An 18,375-nucleotide genomic window follows, 5' to 3' on the forward strand; every position below is an offset into this window, starting at 1 on the left:
CTTAGACCAGGTGTGACCCAAAATGCTTCCAGAAGGCAGTGCCTTATCTGCTCTGTGGTCTCCTCCATTGTTTCCTCCATTCCTCCACATTTCCTCTGTGGTTTCCTCCACATTGCTGGAACCACAGACAGCAGAGGGAAGCTGAGACAGTGCTGAGGCAGACACCAAGGTCCAAAACTGTGATTATTATAATTACCAGCTGAACAGCTGGTTAATTCTGAAGGTGCTGACTCAACAGGATCCTTCCATTCTGAGCTGAACATTTCCAGTATGCCTAGCACTGAAGTTCTTGAACATGACAGTGGTTCCTCGCGTGCCATTCCTAATATGCTGCAACTGAGCAGGAGGCAGCTGAAACTTATGAAGAGCCTGGTGCAGTAACATGCACTCACACTTGACCACATGGCAGACCTCTCACAAAATGATGTTGCAATTACTTTCTTCTAAGAGGGCGAAAAAGAGGGTGTTTATGCTGCCTGTATATAGCAGTTTACAGCAACTATGCTGTGACTCAAATTTAGTGCTTTTACTACCCCAAAAAAGTTCATTTCTCCAACGCTGCTGTGACCTTCTGCCTGTATTTACTCAATTATGGAACAAAGACCCCTATTTCTCTTCCAAAAGTTATCCAAAATTGTTCTTATTACTTTTTACCCGCAAATAAAAATCTGATTCACCAGTTGTCTGAATAATAAATGAAAAAGTTGTAGTTATGGAAGCTTGATGTAGAAAACAGGGTTTTCTGTCTGTCCTGGCACTAAACACTCTTCTCACCTTCTCTTCTACAGAATAGCAGTGTTTTCTGTGAGTGTGCTGCATGATGAAAGGATAGTTATTGTCGCTGAGCAAAGGCCAGATTCCACAGAGGAAGACAGTTTTCAATGGATGAGTAGAGTTCTCCAGGTAATGCTCCTTATGCACGTTCAGCAGCTGTTTTTTCCTGCTTTATATTCTTTTTATTGATCTTTCAGGCCCCCAAGGTAACTGACATTTGTCTTTGAGTAATTGTAACTCCACATTTAGTTGCACTTGCACCTAATGAGCACAAAATTAAATCCTTCTGTGTGACAGTTCCTGTCTGGGCTGTACATATCCAGATAGTGATACTTTCCCTAATCAAGAAGTAAGGGCGTGGAAGGAGTAGCATGTGTTTTATAAGGATATAGCTATTCATTGCTTCAAAAGGGTAATGAATTACTGTAGTATATACTCTTACTGTCACAAGCTACCAAAGTCTTTACTAAACAGTTATTGTCACCAATACAGAGTTGATGTCATCAAAAGTAGATATATATACCTGAGCCAGATCTCCAGGTAATTTTTTTAATCAGTAGCAGAGAATTATTTGTTTCTATTGCACCATGTTGAGAGCTAAAATAAACCAAATGAAACACAGCCTTAAAATGCCAATTTCTTTCCACTGAAATGAAGCGATTGATTAGCTCAGACCTAGGTATCTACAGTGAGATGATCTGCACAGAGGACAGCTATTGCAAGGAATCCCATTCCAGCTGTCTGGTGGACCATGCAAGGTGCATACCACTGTGATGAAACCCACCTTGGTGGTAGTGTTCAACAGTTTGACCTGAAGACAGAAGCTGCTGAACAGTAAAAAATTCTGATCTTCACCTTACATACAGCAGTCCAAGTTAAGGCAATATCATAACCTGCTCAAAGTTTTTTTCAAATATGTCCACACAAAACCAAATTAATTAGATACTTTAGATAGTAGTCATCGTCCATCTCCTCCATCTCCATGACTAAGCCAATTCTTACTTAAATGCAACAGGTTTAGTGGAGATGGAGTCAAAATAAGTCTGTGTTTTGCTTCCTTATGAAATGATCTCAGCTCAATCTACAGCTGGTCACCTGTTACTTCCATTTTCCTTTCCTGCCTTTCTTTCTGTCCTCCCTTAAGAAGTCTTCTCAGGTAAACACATTGCAAACATCTTTTTTGCTTTACCCAAGAAAAAGATCCCTCTCAATTCAGAGAGGTTTTTTTTCATCCTTATTTTGTACTGAATAAGAAAAGGACTGTCTACCATATTCTTGAAGAAACTGAACAAATAAGCTTTCATCCATCTCAAGACAGGTGTATCTCCTCTCTCAATTTAAAGAGTAGCTACATTTTGTACAGCTAGAGGTATCTAAATTATTACTAAGAAAAGCTAGAATGTCCAGAAAGCCTTTGAAGCATCTAGTAACACCTGTGCTGACTACCAGAGAAGGAGAGGCTGTCTGTGCTTCAGTAATTTGTACCAGGTAGCAAGCTCCTGAAGAAAAGGTTCAGACTCTGGGCTTACTGTTTTGGCAGCTGAGCATTTTTGTGACTTCTACAGATGATCTTGCACCATCATAGCCAGTAGAATTCAGTACTGAACACTGTGGGAGTCCCGTGACAAGTTCTTCCTGCCAAAAGCCAGTCCTGTTATTCTGAGTATGATCAAGTCGTGGCAGTGTCTGAGAACGATAGGCCATATATCAAAGCACACATATGTGTGGCTGCTTTCATCACCCATGTGTGAAGTCTACAACTCTGGCATGTATCACTATGTGAGGAAGCTTGTGGTTCCACTTCAGCAAAGAGCAGAGATGGAGGCCAGAATCCAGGAACATGTGGGATGCTTTGTGCCTCCTTCCCAATTAGAGTTTTAATGACAAATGTCAGGAAGTAGTAACCAGTTGCATCTGAATCATCTGCTAGTGATGAGTAATGCAATGGTATCACACTTGTGTCATGACTATCGATGATGTGCTTGTTAACAAACTCTACCAGATTGCTGCTCATTTCAGATGATGTTTGCGAGAATGGCCTGACACCCTGTGTGTGCTGCCCTGTGCCAGCCCTGCCCTACACTGCCTGCTTCTGCTGTGCCTTGCTGTGTCTCTGTATCTCTTGCTGTGTTGAGCTGCATCGATTTGCAGAACCTCTTCCCAGTGGGTTGCACGTACTCTACCTCTCCCTGACCCTTCCTGCTCCCCTGCAGAGGGCTGATGGATGGCAGAGCTGTGCACATGGGGCTGTGTTAGACTGCAGCTGTGGGGTTTAGCAGAGGCAGGCTTGGGAGGTGGTGGTCAGGCTGGGTATAGAGTTTCTTGAGAGTATTGGAGGAGGAGTGTGTTGCAGTGACAGTGTGAGTAAAGATCCCAGGTAATGCAGCAGTTCAGTCAGATGGATCTTGAATACCTATACATCTCCCAGGCATCTGGAACTGTTCTGACCCTTCAGGCAGGGTTGTGGTTCCTCTACATGGCAGACTGGATTTTTTACCAGTGCCAGCATGCTGGCGGGACTTGATAGGACTAGGCAAAGCTAAGAGAGTGCCTGCCCAGAGAATTTTGTCAGAATTAGATGTTTTCTTAACTTGAACAGCATAGCAATCTGGATTCTCTACAAGTTCTGGTATTGCTAATCTGTTTTCTCAGTGAAAGAGAGGGATAAAGATTTCAGATAATCTGTTTACTTCTGGCTGAACAGTCATCTCAAAAACCAAGCCATCTCATCAACAGGCGTAAATGCCAGCAGTATTGACTGGTACTCCTCTCTGAAAAGTTTAAGGCTCAGTTCATCTCTGCTCGTCCTTGTGAAACAAAGTCATTCCCTGCTTCAGAAATGTGCCAAACTTGTAAGTGTGAAAGGTGACAGTTTTGAGTGGCTCGTGACATTTTACCAGGCACTGTGCTGCAGAGGAGCGGTACACAAAGGAGATGATTCAGAAGTCCCTGGGGAGTCACTGTATGTAACACCCCATATCCCATCCCAGCTGGGTATTGCTTTCCATTCTCCAGCTCTCAAACCTCACTTTATATGTTTGAATAAGAGTGGTTACTTGCCCTGTAATGCTTTTCCTTCAGGCTGATCTCAGGTCAGGATCCCAGGTTTATCACAGCTTTTCAGAACGTACAAATAACATTATGATTAGGAGGTTATGATGGTTTCTGCCAGAAACACGAGACTTTGTGTGTTAGTGGTCGTATATCTCTCTGTTGCTGATCTTTCAGGTGTGGTGTCTGTAAACCAGCAGTGAGTTCTTCTAGTACTACTATGAGATCAGCCACTAGTAAAACTGCAATGTTTCTAAAACGAATAACTGCTTCATTATTCTTTCTTATGAAATTTTGGAATTAAATCAATAAAAACTGAAGCAAACAGAAGGCAAAAGCAAAACATTACTTAGAGTCTCTGTAGAAGTAATCAGTAATTTATTGGTCTACACTCAAGTACATAACTGTAAATGATTATTTGATTCTCAGAATATAGATCGTTTCTTCTAGGTAGTAGAGATGTGTTCACTTTCCTCACAGTTAAAAATTAAAATTCAAGTTAGGTAAATTATATTTTTGAACATTTAACTACTCATTAGAGACGCTGCCTGTAATTTGTTTCTCGGTCTGCATGGATGTCTGAAGCTGCTTTTGGAACTCGCTGCAATTTTTGTTACCAGTGTAAGGAAAATAATTGGATAAAATGTGTATGGAATTAAGATCTAAGTGCATGGATATTCACCTTTATCTAAATGAATTGCACAGACACTGTATGCTATACATTTTGTGAAAGTGAAAGTGATGGAGTTCCCTGTCAGGCAATGAACATGATTACTGGAAGCTTCAAAGATGCTTGCTTACATTTCAGATTATCACTCAACAGATTTTTTTTTCCAGTTTTTCCTTATATTGTCGTTTCCCTTTCCTGCTGTGCAACCTTTTACATAGTAATCAGGGAGCCAAACAGTTACTATGTTTTAAAATACTAAAAACTCCTAACCTGTGCAGATCAGTAAGTATATTGTGATACATGTGCAGCCTTTGAAATTTTTCTTTGCTCTGCCAGATGGGCTGGATGAGAAGTTGATGGGAATCTTTTGAACTTTAATTCTGAGAAGCACAAAAATTTGAAACAGTTTCACATGAGTTGCCAGCCCATCTTAGTAATAAAACTCCAGGATGTGTACTACTACCATGTGCCCAAGAGGGATGCCTTGGTAGGGTCTCTTAATAGACTTCTGTGTATTTATCACCGGGTTTTTGTTTGCTTTTTTATCTTCTGGAACGAGTGTAATAACGTCAGTGTTACATTTCCGTCCACCTGTTCCCACTGAAAAGAACCTCCTTATCACTGACATTGCTGAAGTGTCTTTCCATTGCCAGTTAATTATTAGGGTTGTTTTATTATGCAGCAATTCAGAACAACATGTGCTTATTAGAATGATGAAAAATTAGCCTTTCATTAGAATCGACTTCCTGCTTTTTTTTAGGCTATTGACAGTATTCATCAAGTGGGAGTCTACTGCTTGGCGCTCGTACCAGCAAACACGCTTCCCAAGACGCCGCTGGGAGGAATACACCTGTCAGAAACCAAACAGCTCTTCTTGGAAGGATCCCTGCATCCCTGCAATGTGCTGATGTGTCCCCACACATGTGTAACAAACCTGCCTAAACCAAGGCAAAAGCAACCAGGTAAGATGAGTGACGGCAAAGGGACTGTGAATTAATGCTGTGTGTTCTTAGTACTGTATGAAGCAGAATCAAAGAACTGAGAATCAGCTCAGTCAGCTGTTCCTGTTAAATGTTTCAGGTGTGTTAAGGACATCATTGGTTTGGTAGAATCTTAGAAGTACCTGCACAAAAGAGTGCAAGGAAATATGCTCCAAACCCCTCAGTTCAGTAAAGATTAAGACGTTTTTATCACTCTACAAGGTACTGCTGAGACCATACCTGGAGTTATTTGTAAATTCCTGGTCAGTCATGTTTAAAGACAATGGGCTGAGACCAAAACAGAGAAAGATAAAATCTTGGCTTATTTGAAGGCTCAGTTTGTAGAGGAGAAATAGAGAGGAAGAAGACTGTTGACACTATGTAAGTGCAAAAAGAACAAATACTTGAAAATTGGTAATGAATTAATAGAAATCTAGAATGATGATAAAGGTTTTGACCTGAGTAGGGAGGTTCTGGGTTATTCTTACAGGAGGTATATTTGAAGGAAAACCCTAACTTGCTTTAAGATGGTTCTTAAGAAGTTCTGCCACACTTTATGAAGAATATTGGATGAACCCGTACAGCAAGACACTGACTCAAGAGACTGAGAAGGTCCTTGTAACCACCTGCTGTAGGCCAGATGTTGGTTACTCGTGCCCACTGAACAAGCATACTTGAGTATATTTTTTACTCTGAATCAAATTGCAGATTTTAATGCTCAGATTAATTTCAAGGACTGCTGGATCTGTAGCCTCAGGCATGAGACTTGAATACAGCTACATGAGACAATGCTGGTTACTTTGCACTTTGAAAACCATCTTGGAATATGAGGTGGTTTTACGCTCTGGATCACAAATATGGGAACTATCCACCACAAATTGAGTGCCAGGACAATGTTGGACAAATCTTTCAGAAATCAAAACCAGTTTGCAGATACCGGAAATCTCAGCAGTTAACAGTGACTTCCATTAACTTAAGAAAAGCAATGAAGTCTCTAAGGGCAGTGCTCACTGGTATTTTCCTTGTTGCTGCTTTGTAAAATAATCACTAAATTGGGATCAGTGCAGTGAAGATACAGATACTTTATGCATACAGTATGTATCACTGTGGTAAAAGCAATGCTGGGAACACCAAAACCAAACTGATAGCATCACATTGTCCTATTTTTTGTAGTTGTGACATACCCAGAGGATATTGCTTTCATCTTTTTATAGCAGAGCAGTCTGTAGGTGTTGTTTATTGTACGTTACCTGGTTGCTTACACATCTTGTGTTTTGACACTTACACCCCATACCATCACTGAGACAAAGCTTGGACATTGTAGATGAGGAGTAAAGCCTGGTATCAGTTGCAGTTGGTCAGTAATCCATGATGGAGACGCAGAAAACAAATGTTAACATGAACATAAATGGTATCTGTGAGACAGGTAATTTTCCCTAATGGCAGCAAAATAACTATCAGTGAAATCCACATCATGGAGACGTGTCAGCCGTGACATCTTCCTTTCCTCTACAGTTACTTTTCTTCTGTCTCTGCCTTGTGCCAAAGGGGTTGCAGATATTTTATCATATGCACCATCTGCCTTCCTCATCCTTTTCACTTCATGTCTACAGCGTTACAGAATTGCTAATACAGATGCAACTTAGCCTAGGGAACAGAAGAGAGAAGTAGGAACATTGTCCCCAAAGGCTGGATGCATCTCATCTGGTTTTAGGCACTCGAATGGACATGCCTAAATTAGGGCCTGAATTTTCTGAATATTCCTTGTATCAAGGCAGACAAGATGTGTCTCTAGCTGTAGAGAGCCCATGCTAGATGGGCTCCTCACTTAGATGTTTGGAGAGAATGAATCCAGGCCTGTGTATCTACCAACTACATCTGGTCCATCAACCAAAGTTTGTATCAGCAAGACGTGCTCAAGGTTTGGTGTTGCAGATAGCAATGAGGAAAATACCATGTACTGCAAAAGAAATAAGAATTTTCATCCACAAGTGAAACATTTTTATTGCATTTAGTATATTCTGCTTTATTCTAGAAATTGGCCCTGCCTCTGTGATGGTGGGGAACTTGGTCTCTGGAAAAAGAATTGCACAGGCCAGTGGTAGAGATCTGGGGCAAATAGAAGATAATGACCAAGCCAGAAAGGTAAGCTAAGTTTTTCTGATATGGCTTACATTTAGCTAGTTAGCATCAGGACACTTAGCAGTACATAGGTTGTATTATTACTACTACTACTACTACTACTATTATTATTATTATTATTATTATTATTATTATTATTATTATTATTATTGCAGAATTTGTTGATGGCTTTTTTTTTAATTGACACTAAAATGTTTCAGAACCACTTTGCAGATAAATATGAAAGAGATGTGAGGGGAGAATGCTGCATTACATTTGTATGGGTTTTTTTAATATCTTTTTACATGGAACAACAGAAAAAACATGGTGGAAAATGTTAACGGGGCTTCTGCCAGAAATCACTGTCTGTCACTTCTTTTTCACTAGTTCATATGGAGTCCAGGGAATTTTGTTTGTATGTATGGTCCTGACCTTATTTCTTGTTGTTTTGATCCTGTAAAGTTAAGTTGAAATTCAGCTCTTTTGAGGATTTATGTGAGTAATTAAATTAGTAACTTATAAGCTGAATAAATATATATTTATAATAGAAAAAGAGAGGAAGTTAAACAATTGTGATTAAATTCAGAGAGATCAGTAAAAACTGTTTTATTGCTTTTAAAGGATATGTAGTGATGCATCATAATCCCAGCAGTGGCTTCACTTCCAGAGAGGCTGCTGCTACCATGCAAAAGCACCTTGCTATCAAAATGTGGTATGACAAGAGAACTAATTCATGTTTAGTGCTTGATGTGAAAAGTAGCATATATAAGAAAGGCATAGCTAAACCAGCAAAAATAATTATCTGTTTTTTAAAGCCATATAGTTATTTAGTGTCTGTGTATCACTGCTTTCTTTTAGTTCCTGTTCCTCTCAGAAGTGCTGCAGTGGAGAGCTCAGACCACTCCTGACCATGTGCTTTACACTCTACTCAACTGCAGGGTAAGAAGCTCAGACCATTCCTCATGGAAAATGACACACTGGTTATTTCAGCTACACCAGGTTGTGCTGTGGCTGAACACGGCCTTTCTGTTTCTTTTCCCATTAATACTCAGCTGTTACATTTAACATTCACTGAGGCAGAAAGGAAAAGAGAATAATCATTGCCAGTTGTCAAAATATAGATTGCTTTTGTATCAGACAGTGCACCTTACACACTTCTCATGTCTTTTTCCACCACGTGTATGTTGTGGGTGAGCTGACACTGCAAATCTGTTTCAATTCTGATTGTTCCTATACCAAAGAGTAATACTTAATACTGCTCACCATCCTGATTTCCAGTTTGAAAAGCAAGGGCTTGGCAAAATCCACATATTTTCCCTAAATAAAACAATGATTGTTGGTTTTGAAACTGGATCCTCTGTGGGGGTGGGGGATGAGAGTGGGGAGGGGAGGGGAGGGGACGAGGAGGCAAGTCCAGAGTCCAACCAGGTCTGCAGAAGGATCGCTAATAAATCTCTCTGTAGAGCCTGGCACAGCATTTCACTGCTTATCAGAAATTCAGTAATGTGTGTCACGTGGCACAGAACTTGGTTTTAGCCAGAGTGGGTGATTACAGACTTCCTCGATGGCTGTAGGTGACAAACCGGTAATTCCCATGACCACTGTAGAGGATGGAAGTCTGATTCCAAACCATCCCACTGCAGTACATCTAGACACATCTGTCAAAACTGGGAAACTGTGTGTATCTCTGGGAGAGGAGAGGCCTGGGACAGTGCTATTCCCCTGGGCCACCTAGAGTAGCTGCTGTTGTCTCAGGCCACGTGGTTCCACGCAACTTAGGTTCTTAAACCCCAGTGACTTGTGAACCTCTGTGAAATGACCACTTACTGTATTTACAGGGTAGGCTTCCCCACCCCGCATTACCGGTACCAAAGTTCAGTTTGAGGCTACCAATAAGTCATTAAATCACCTTTGTAAAAGTTAGATTAATAATTAATATAATGGGAACACCTATAGTGAAAAAGTAATGCAGCTATCTGTGACAAAGTAGAAAACTTAAGACATAATACTGTTTATAGATTCAGTATTACACCATTAAAATGGAGCGTTGTTCGGTCCTGTAACTGAGGAGCATGGATACTGCGAGAAAGAGGCAGTGATATGGACCATCCCATCTCCTCCACACAGGCTGTTGCTTTTGAGCTTTAAATAAAGCCAGACTTCCCATGCTGGCAGAAGGTTCAAACAGTGGGAGGGAAGGACACAATGTGCAAAACAAGGATTAATGAAGTAATTTATCATTCCATAGAAGTGAAAAATAATTGAATTTTGAAATTCAGTTTCTCCACTGCTCTCAGCGTGGAGTATCTTATCACATCAAATTTGAGAGATGGAGCCCTTTATGGAGAGATTCAATGTTTTATGGAAAGGAGTGGCAGGTTTGGTGGGGATTAACCTAGGCAAGTTTCATTACCTGTCTTGAATTTTAGTTCTGGTTTGTAACTTTTCCCTTTTTATCTTCCTTGCACATGGTACACTTTGTTCTAAACCATCCAGGCATCTTGCAGTGGATAATTGATAGAAATCCAGTGAAATTAGTGTTCTCCTGTAACCCAAGATTTTGGAGAATTTAGAATATTTTAGCATAATACCTTGTTTTTAGTGTGTGTCACGAAGGATTGCAACACCTTTACATTGCAGGACACCTCATGTAAAACACCCAAAGGGAATAGTTGCCTGGTGCTTCCCAGTGATTCTTGTCCAACAACAGGATTCCCCTTTCCTGCACTTCATATGAACACCATCTTTCTGCCAGTTCACATGTAGCAAGTGCCAGAAAGCTTTGATGTAAACAAGTTTTGTGCAAATTTACATGGTTTGCAGCAATTCCCTGTCTGTGTTGGTGGGGCCTGTGCATCTGATGTGGTGGGGGTATCAAGGGTCCTTCTTCCATTGACTATGTGAACAGCCAGTTTCCTGAAAGAAAGAACAGAGTGTAAGCACATTCCTACTGGCAGGCCTATAATGTGCACATATATGTGTGTGTATGTATATACATGTATATATAGTCATTAAGTGCAAGAACTCATCCAGTTTAAAACACTGTCTGTTGGATAATTTTGGGTTAGTGCTATTTGAAGTGCTTCAAAAAGCCAAACTCTGAAGCATATTGTCACATCTTTCTTTTTCATGCTGACCAGAGTTACTAAAATTCAACAAATGCCTTCTCTGTTTCATTTCTATGCATGTGCTTAGCTTTTGTTCCAGACTAATTCTTTTCCCCATCACAAAGTATTGTTTTCGCCTGTGTCTTTTGTCTCATGTCCTTTAAAGTTTCTCTGCTGTGCCATTTGGCTGCACTCCAGCATGCAGACAATGAAGTGCAATTTTCAGGATTGCTGTCCACAGATTCTCTGGATTGCTGCAGAGACCATAAAGGCACTTTCCTGGCTGTAGCAGGAATGCTGCCTGTGTAGAAAAGTACAGGTTCCATGGGCAGGATATTAGCGTACTCCCTTGGTTAGACCAAACCTGCTGTTGAGGGCAGAAGGTACAGAGAAAGGAAGAGAGAATGTTTTCTGCTTTACAAGCATCTTTTTTCTTCCAACTACAGCTTGGCCTAAGTCTGAAGGTTCCGGATTTAAGTTGATTGCATGACATATTGTGGCTGCTCCTCACCCAGTAACTTCTAAGGTGCAAAGGAAAACAGAGTTTCAGCACATGGCATTATTTGCTGTGACATTTATCTTTCCTCCCATGCAGGGAACAATAGCCAACTCACTAACATGCGTCCAGCTACATAAACGAGCTGAGAAGATTGCTGTCATGTTGATGGAAAGGGGACATTTACAAGATGGAGACCACGTGGCTTTGGTTTATCCACCAGGTAAAAAACTGCCTTGCTACATTGGTAGTCCCAAAAGTTTGTCAACGTCCTTTAGACTGGTGCTGCATTGGTGGTGTTACCAACCTGTACACTGCCTTCATTGGCAAAAACCAAAATTTTTCCTTTTGCACATTTCTTTAAACATAGTCAAACATACTTAAAAGAATTTCTCTTCATGTATGCACTTAGATATTATTTCTTTGGGATCAGATTAATTTTAATCTGTGTTTCCAAAACCTGTCCCTCATAAGCAGTCAAATTGAATGATTGCTTTTCTTTGATGGAAATACAGTATTTTATGAGCACACACTTCTGCTAAAATATTCCATTAGCTGAGCGTTCTTAGATTAATCTGTTGAATTCATAGATCACAGAAGGTTTTGAGTTGGAAGGGACATCAAAGCCCATCTAGCTCCAACCCCCTTCCATGGACAGGGACACTCTCCAGTAGCCCAGGTTGCCCAAAGCCCCATCCAACCTGGCCTTGAGCACTGCCAGAGAGGGGGCAGCCACAGCTTCTCTGGGCAATTCTCTCTTGGAAATACTGCATTTGATGAGGTTGAAGCAGTAATACCTAGGAAGTAATGGGTTTTTTTAGAGTAGAAATACAATGAATAAATAGAGGAATAAGAAAGACCAAATTATAATCACTATTTGCTCTACAGATTTTTTTAACCTAGACAGCTCTCTGTGGTTTGGATTTTCATCCTTTGACATGAGGGCTTTTAAACCTGTGTTTACCAATACCATGTTTGACATTTGCTTGAAATTATTTCTGATCTAGTGCTACTCTTTTATCTTTAGCATTTCATGTGTGTTGGTGAAACAAACAGTCTGATTTAAGGTCGGTATTATCGTGTTTGGTTTGTAAGGGCTGCAAGATACTGGTAAAATCTTTATTGTTTATAGGAGTAATTTCTCAGTGCTTAATATGAGAAAACCTTTTCCACAAAAATTGACTAGTATTTTAAACTTGTTTGTTTCTGTATTTCGCTTCCCATGAGTGAAGCATTTTATTGAAGGAACAATAACCTACCAGTGCTGCAGATCCTTTTGCACTGAATGAAAGAATAAAACAGCCCCTGTTGTCGTCTTACCACAGCCTGTGCACAGCACCAGAGAGCTATCAAACAACAGTGTTCAAGGCAACCTTGTTCCTCTCTGGATAGCCTGCAGTGTGCTGTCCACAATCTGTCACCCGCAGTCAATATTTATTTAGAACACCACCTCAGTTTATCTTAAAAGCAGGATTTCAAGATCATGACTCCTTTTTTTTACTGAAAAATTTCAGGTAGATATGTCAAAGCTGCTTATCTGATCTTAAAACGTACGTGAGGAAGACAGTATTTAATGAAACCTTTCTGCAGCTGATAGGAACAGGCATCATCCTACCTCATCCTTTTGCTGGGGTATCCCTCTTTTGCAGACTCATTTGTCTGTAACTTTAAATTTAGGAAGATAATGAATCTGTAGAAATCGATCTTTTTAAGAGGTTACTTCCTGGTCATAAAAGTGGAGTTCACCTCAGCGTGGTTACTTGGCTGCAGCCTTGTGTGTCGCCTTTGGTTTGTCATGCTCAGAAGAACAGTAGGATTGAAAGGAATCGGTGAAGCTGAACAAATACTGACAAGGGGCTTAAAAAGAAGTCTGTTAAAGGGCTTAGTCGCTCGTTTAACCTTCTGAGTTGAGTTCCAAGTAATATTTATGCTGACATAGGTGTCTGTGATTAAATTATTTGATTTTCAGGGGAGGATTTTTGCTTTGTTCTTCATGCAGGAATAGACCTGATTGCTGCATTTTACGGATGCCTGTATGCAGGCTGTGTGCCAATAACAGTTCGACCTCCACATCCTCAGAACATAGCTACCACGTTACCTACGGTGAAGATGATTGTGGAGGTGAGCAGACACCTGCAAGTGCATAAGTAGATTAAATGGGCAATGGATTTGCTTATCTTTAGGAACAGCAACTTGAGTGGTGCTGTGGGTTGAAGAGTTGTATTCCTTCCAAAGATTCAAGACTTCAGTGTGTTGCAGAGTCAACAGTGCTTGACAGCACGTAACCTTCTGTCACATTAACCTGCAGTTACACTACTGTTCTCAAGAAATCTATTTGAAGTGCTTTCTTGTATTTTGTTATATGCCAAGAATGGTAGGATTCCTCTTGGCAACGTTGCACAGACTACTGAGAAAAATCCCAATGGAAAGCTGAGCCAGACCTGACAGTGATTTGTGCATCTAATTGTTTTGTGGTTTGAAGCAATTTCAGAGTTCTGTTGTGAAGGTGTTGGTCAGGATCTTGTTTCATGTTGAGAAGTTTACTCAGACTTTTTCATTCAATGCTTTCGCTTAGTATTTTGGCTTTATCTAATAATGCTTAGTCTTGGACATAAATAACTTCACTGTGCTTCTTACTGAGGGAAATAAAATGGTTATAAAGAGGTAGCCTTTTACATCTGGCAGTTTCTAATCTATTGAAAGAAATTCTGTGTCTCTGAAAAAACAAGTTGAAACTAATGTGATTTTAACATTTCTGATTAATGTTGATGTTTTCAAGTAATAAGTACGAGAGATAGTTATAATTTGTGTCTTTCCTTATGGCATCAGATGTCACAAAGTATCAGTAGAGGAACAAGAAATTGTGGTATTGTCATCAAGGTTCTCACTATTTAATATTTGGGCAGTCAGTTTTTAAACATCACTTGTTAAAATTACAGAAGCGATGCCAACTGTGCTATTTTGTTTTTCCTTTGATGTTTAATAGGCTAACTAGATCTTTTTGGTTTCATGATGAGTAAATACAACAAGTCTAAGCTGACTTGTAATCATTCTTCCTTCAATAGACTAAATAAATAAAATGTTTACATTTATTAGCCCTATTAATGCCAGTTTGACTTAAAAGCCTCTCAGCTCTGTTATACAGAAAATTTTGTTTCATTTTGGAGAAAGATGACATTGTAGAAGTTAAAATATAGAGGCTGTTCTTTCATTCCCAGTGTAATCATTCACATTTCCTGGTGTGATGGGGTGAATGTGTACTCTGACATGCTGTATGTCTACCAGCACCTTTCAAAGACAGTAAGCCTCCATAATTGTATTTTGGTGATGAACTGGCACTAGTAGAACATAACTGAACATTATTGAGCCCCATCTCAAGCAGTTGCTAATCTGTAGCTAGGATATCTTCTTTCTAATTCCCACCATCCCTGTGTGTTTACCTCTGACTTGCTATTCTCCAGGCATGGACATTCTGTGTTACAATGAACCTTGTGATCTTCCAGATAATACAGTCCCTAAAAGGGCCAGTAATCACCAGCTCTTGAAATTCCTTTAATTTTATGGCTTCGCTATGTCCCAAATAAGGATTTTCATAGATCATCTATGTAAGAATTTCCTTGCCTTGCCATAACAGTGACACAATTGGATTGAGGGATGCTGAAGTGGCAATATTTATCTGGACTTCTGGCTTGAAATATTTAGATTGTTCATACAAAGAAATCATGGAGTTAGAGGAATTAAGTAGACTTGGGTTAGTGCTTGTACGCTTCTAATTTCCTCATGTGCTCTATAAAGTTGACTTCCATGAGATTACAGTCAGCAGCTCAGTTGTAAAATTTACAGTACGTATGGTTACTGGTATCCTTAGGTTGACTGCTGGAAATTCAGTCTGCAACAAAATGTTTCAGATTCCTTAGAGAAAAAAATACTGAGATATTTGCACAGATTTTCAGAGTTCAGGGAAAGGAATGCTGTTGCCTTTTCAGTTTTTCCTCTGTACTATCTTCAGTGATTGACAGTGTTCCTATTTATGTTTGTCTGAAGATTCCTTTAAATATATTAACTTTTATAATCAGTAAGAAATATTTGTGCAGTTGCTACTTATGAATTTTTTAAATAGAAAATCTAAAAGGAGAATGCCTTCAGCATGTGTCATCTAAAGTTCAGTGCAGATGGTATTTGCAGTAAACTCACCATTTCAGGTCTTAGTGCCACTTGCACAATTTCTGGTCTAGAGCTACTTTTGCTGATATCAGAAGAGTTCCCAGTGGTTTATCACTAGCACGGAATTGGAAATGTATGGTTAACATAAAATTGACTTAAGATAGTAAAACTATTCATATAAATATCAGGCCAGTTTTTGATTTATGTGAAAATACTGTTTGTAAACCAAGATATATTACCATAACATGTTAAATGCTTTGGTCACAGCCTTCTACACTGGCATTCTGGGTTGATAGCAGATAAAATGTGTTAGAAAAGTCACATTCTCACTGTAAAAGTGATTTTGGTTTCACTACAACGTTCTTCTCAAAGTGCAATTTCCATGTCATTTGTAAAACTCACATGACTCTGTCTGCTTTGTGAGCTGCATTTTTTGTGCATCTTTCCACGTCCTGATTGAAAAACAAGAGACTAATACACCTGTGTTCTTTGCTGGCAGAAAATAAATCATGGTCTTGCTCGTTTTCATGGGACAATTAATCAGTATCCCAATGCATTATTCTTTATTTCTGAAATCCCTAGGTCAGCCGCTCTGCCTGTTTAATGACTACACAATTAATATGTAAATTGTTACGGTCGCGAGAGGCGGCAGCAGCGGTGGATGTCAGAACATGGCCTCCAGTACTAGATACAGGTGAGTACTAAGGCTAGGGGACCTCTGTGTCTTCTTTTATCATTTATTTGTCAAACACTCAGAGGTCTGTCTGCCATGGGAGTAAGATACACACATTTTCTTTCTCTATTTTCACTAGACGATTTGCCAAAGAAGCGACCTGCACAGATCTACAAACCTTCTAACCCTGAAACGCTTGCTTACCTTGACTTCAGTGTCTCCACAACTGGCATGCTAGCAGGGGTAAAGGTAGGGACTTCTGGTTACAGCTGGCATTTCTGCTGTCACGCCTTGCTGGCAGGTGGTACATTGACCCGGATTTGTAGCTCCCTTTGATTTTGGTAATAGAAATTGAATTGCTTCCTCCCTTGCAGTCGTTCTTTGATTCCATTAACATTAAATGCTCACTGCAGTACTGTGTGTGGCGAGTTTAGGCCCTCTCCTCCTCTTCAGACTAAAAATTTCATTCCAGTACCCCTGCAGATAGCCCACTAACTTACTTGCCTGAAGCAATCTTCAACTGATGCAGCTATTACTTCTGTTTTGTGAAGGAAATGAGACTCAGTCATCCTTTTTTTACCTGTTCCAGTGCCCATTTATTGTTTCCTCTTTATTGCGACTCAGCTACTGGCCACTGGTTTTCAATATTCTCATCATGCAATTAAGGGAACTGCAGCTGTCTCTGGATATTCACATGCTACAATAGTAGAGTAAACAGCAAAAAATTCATTGATGAATTTGATAAGCTCAGGCATCTTCAGCTCTTCTAATCTCTATTCTGCCATTTTCTCCAACCCTCTAGCCACAGTTGATCAAAGCTGTTTTATCTAGCTACTAACTTACCTATTATTCCAGTGCTGGGAAGGAGGCAGGCAGAGGTAAAATTCTCTTACTCTTACCTGTTACTTCCTTACTCCTATCTGTTCCATATCCAAGGATTATGATTACTTCAGCAATCTCTGCTGATGTATCATACTTATAGCCTATATTGAATTGCTCTTTGGCATCATCCATCTGTTTTCAGAAGCTGTCAGCATACTTTATAAAGAAAGCACCATTTTCCCAGTTCACAGGTGGAAAATGTGAAGCACAGAGCTGTGAAGTTACCAGCCTGAGGTTGACCAACACTTAAATGGCTGAGCTGGCCAATACTCACATATTGGGTGCTCCTGGAAGATCAATTTCATCCAACTTTAAATAGCTACAGTGCTTGCAAGTAATCAACTTGGGCTCCTCAATAATCAACAGAGAGAAGTAGGGGCTTTTAGGCTGTTATTTATCAGACTTATCTGAAACATCTATTTTCAAATGGGGTGAATGTCACATCAGTCTTCATTTCTTCTAAAGGAAGCCTTAAATGCTTGTTTCATATGCAGTCAGCCATATTAAATCAGGTCTGAATTTCACCTTATCAGACTTGCAGAAATGACTCCTAACTATGCAAAGTCAGTATTTGGAGAGCTTCAGAGATAGTCAAAGGTAGGTCAAGTCAATAAACCTTTTCTTAATATGGCTAAAGGGAAATTCAGATAAGTCTCTCAAGAAATTCTTGATTAATTTCTGATATGTGGGTCACAAAGCCTCCAGATCACTCACTCAGCACGTTTATGTAAACAGTTAACATCTATTAGATCATCACTAGTGATTAATTAACTATAAAAGGATCTTAAGAGACCACAAGGCTTACATGCTTAATACAGTGGTGCTAAATTTTAAAAATGGCTAAGAAACTTACATGGCTTATAAAAAGTTGATGAATGTTTTGTGATCACTTTGGAAGAGGTAGATCCCACTTATGTTTACTCTCAACTTTTTCAATAACTTGCACCAACTATGGTGTAAAAGTTCATGGAATAACACCAGTTCTGGACCTATGGAGTTCAGTGTAATCCCATGTGAAAAAGAGGTATTGATTCAGCTAGAGTAGAATTAATATCTGCAGACTGCAGATGATCACCATGGGGACATCAGTGAGCTGGTCCTTTTGTATCACTTGGAATGTATCCAGCCTCAGCTATGGCTTTCATTGGCAATGGAGAAAAGACCACTTCTGGAGCTTTATTCCCCTGTTTACCTTTAAATCAAATAAATTTTACCTTCTAAATGCCTGTTCCACTCCACTGACTCTAACAGTATATAAGGCAAGGCATCAAGAGTTAGAAGAGTTAAATGCTATTCAGGTTGCATTTCTAATGTGGGTATCTTTCTTGTTATTAACAGAGAGGACAAACAGTGAAAAATGTGACTCTGTTCCCACTGTAGTTAGAATTTCTAAGCCAGGATGTGTGAGTGGGGGAAACACCCTAATGCTGGGGGGAAAGAGTCAGAAGAATTTCCTT

General features: G+C 39.8%; 1 protein-coding gene across 1 annotated transcript in view; it reads left to right on the forward strand.

Moving 5' to 3' along the window:
• DIP2C (disco interacting protein 2 homolog C) overlaps window positions 1-18,375 on the forward strand; it is a gene marked incomplete at both ends in the record, with an annotated part of 317,089 nt that overhangs the window by 252,352 nt on the left and 46,362 nt on the right. Inside the window, 8 exons of the mRNA XM_084280380.1 lie at window positions 789-903; window positions 5,256-5,457; window positions 7,511-7,620; window positions 8,455-8,535; window positions 11,299-11,422; window positions 13,199-13,320; window positions 15,946-16,057; window positions 16,176-16,285. Coding sequence (XP_084136506.1) covers window positions 789-903; window positions 5,256-5,457; window positions 7,511-7,620; window positions 8,455-8,535; window positions 11,299-11,422; window positions 13,199-13,320; window positions 15,946-16,057; window positions 16,176-16,285 — 976 coding nt within the window. The remainder of the gene's footprint in view (window positions 1-788; window positions 904-5,255; window positions 5,458-7,510; window positions 7,621-8,454; window positions 8,536-11,298; window positions 11,423-13,198; window positions 13,321-15,945; window positions 16,058-16,175; window positions 16,286-18,375) is intronic.

This window comes from Gallinula chloropus, assembly GCF_964237585.1.
Source record: "Gallinula chloropus genome assembly, chromosome: 2".
In the NCBI taxonomy this organism is placed as follows: domain Eukaryota; kingdom Metazoa; phylum Chordata; class Aves; order Gruiformes; family Rallidae; genus Gallinula; species Gallinula chloropus.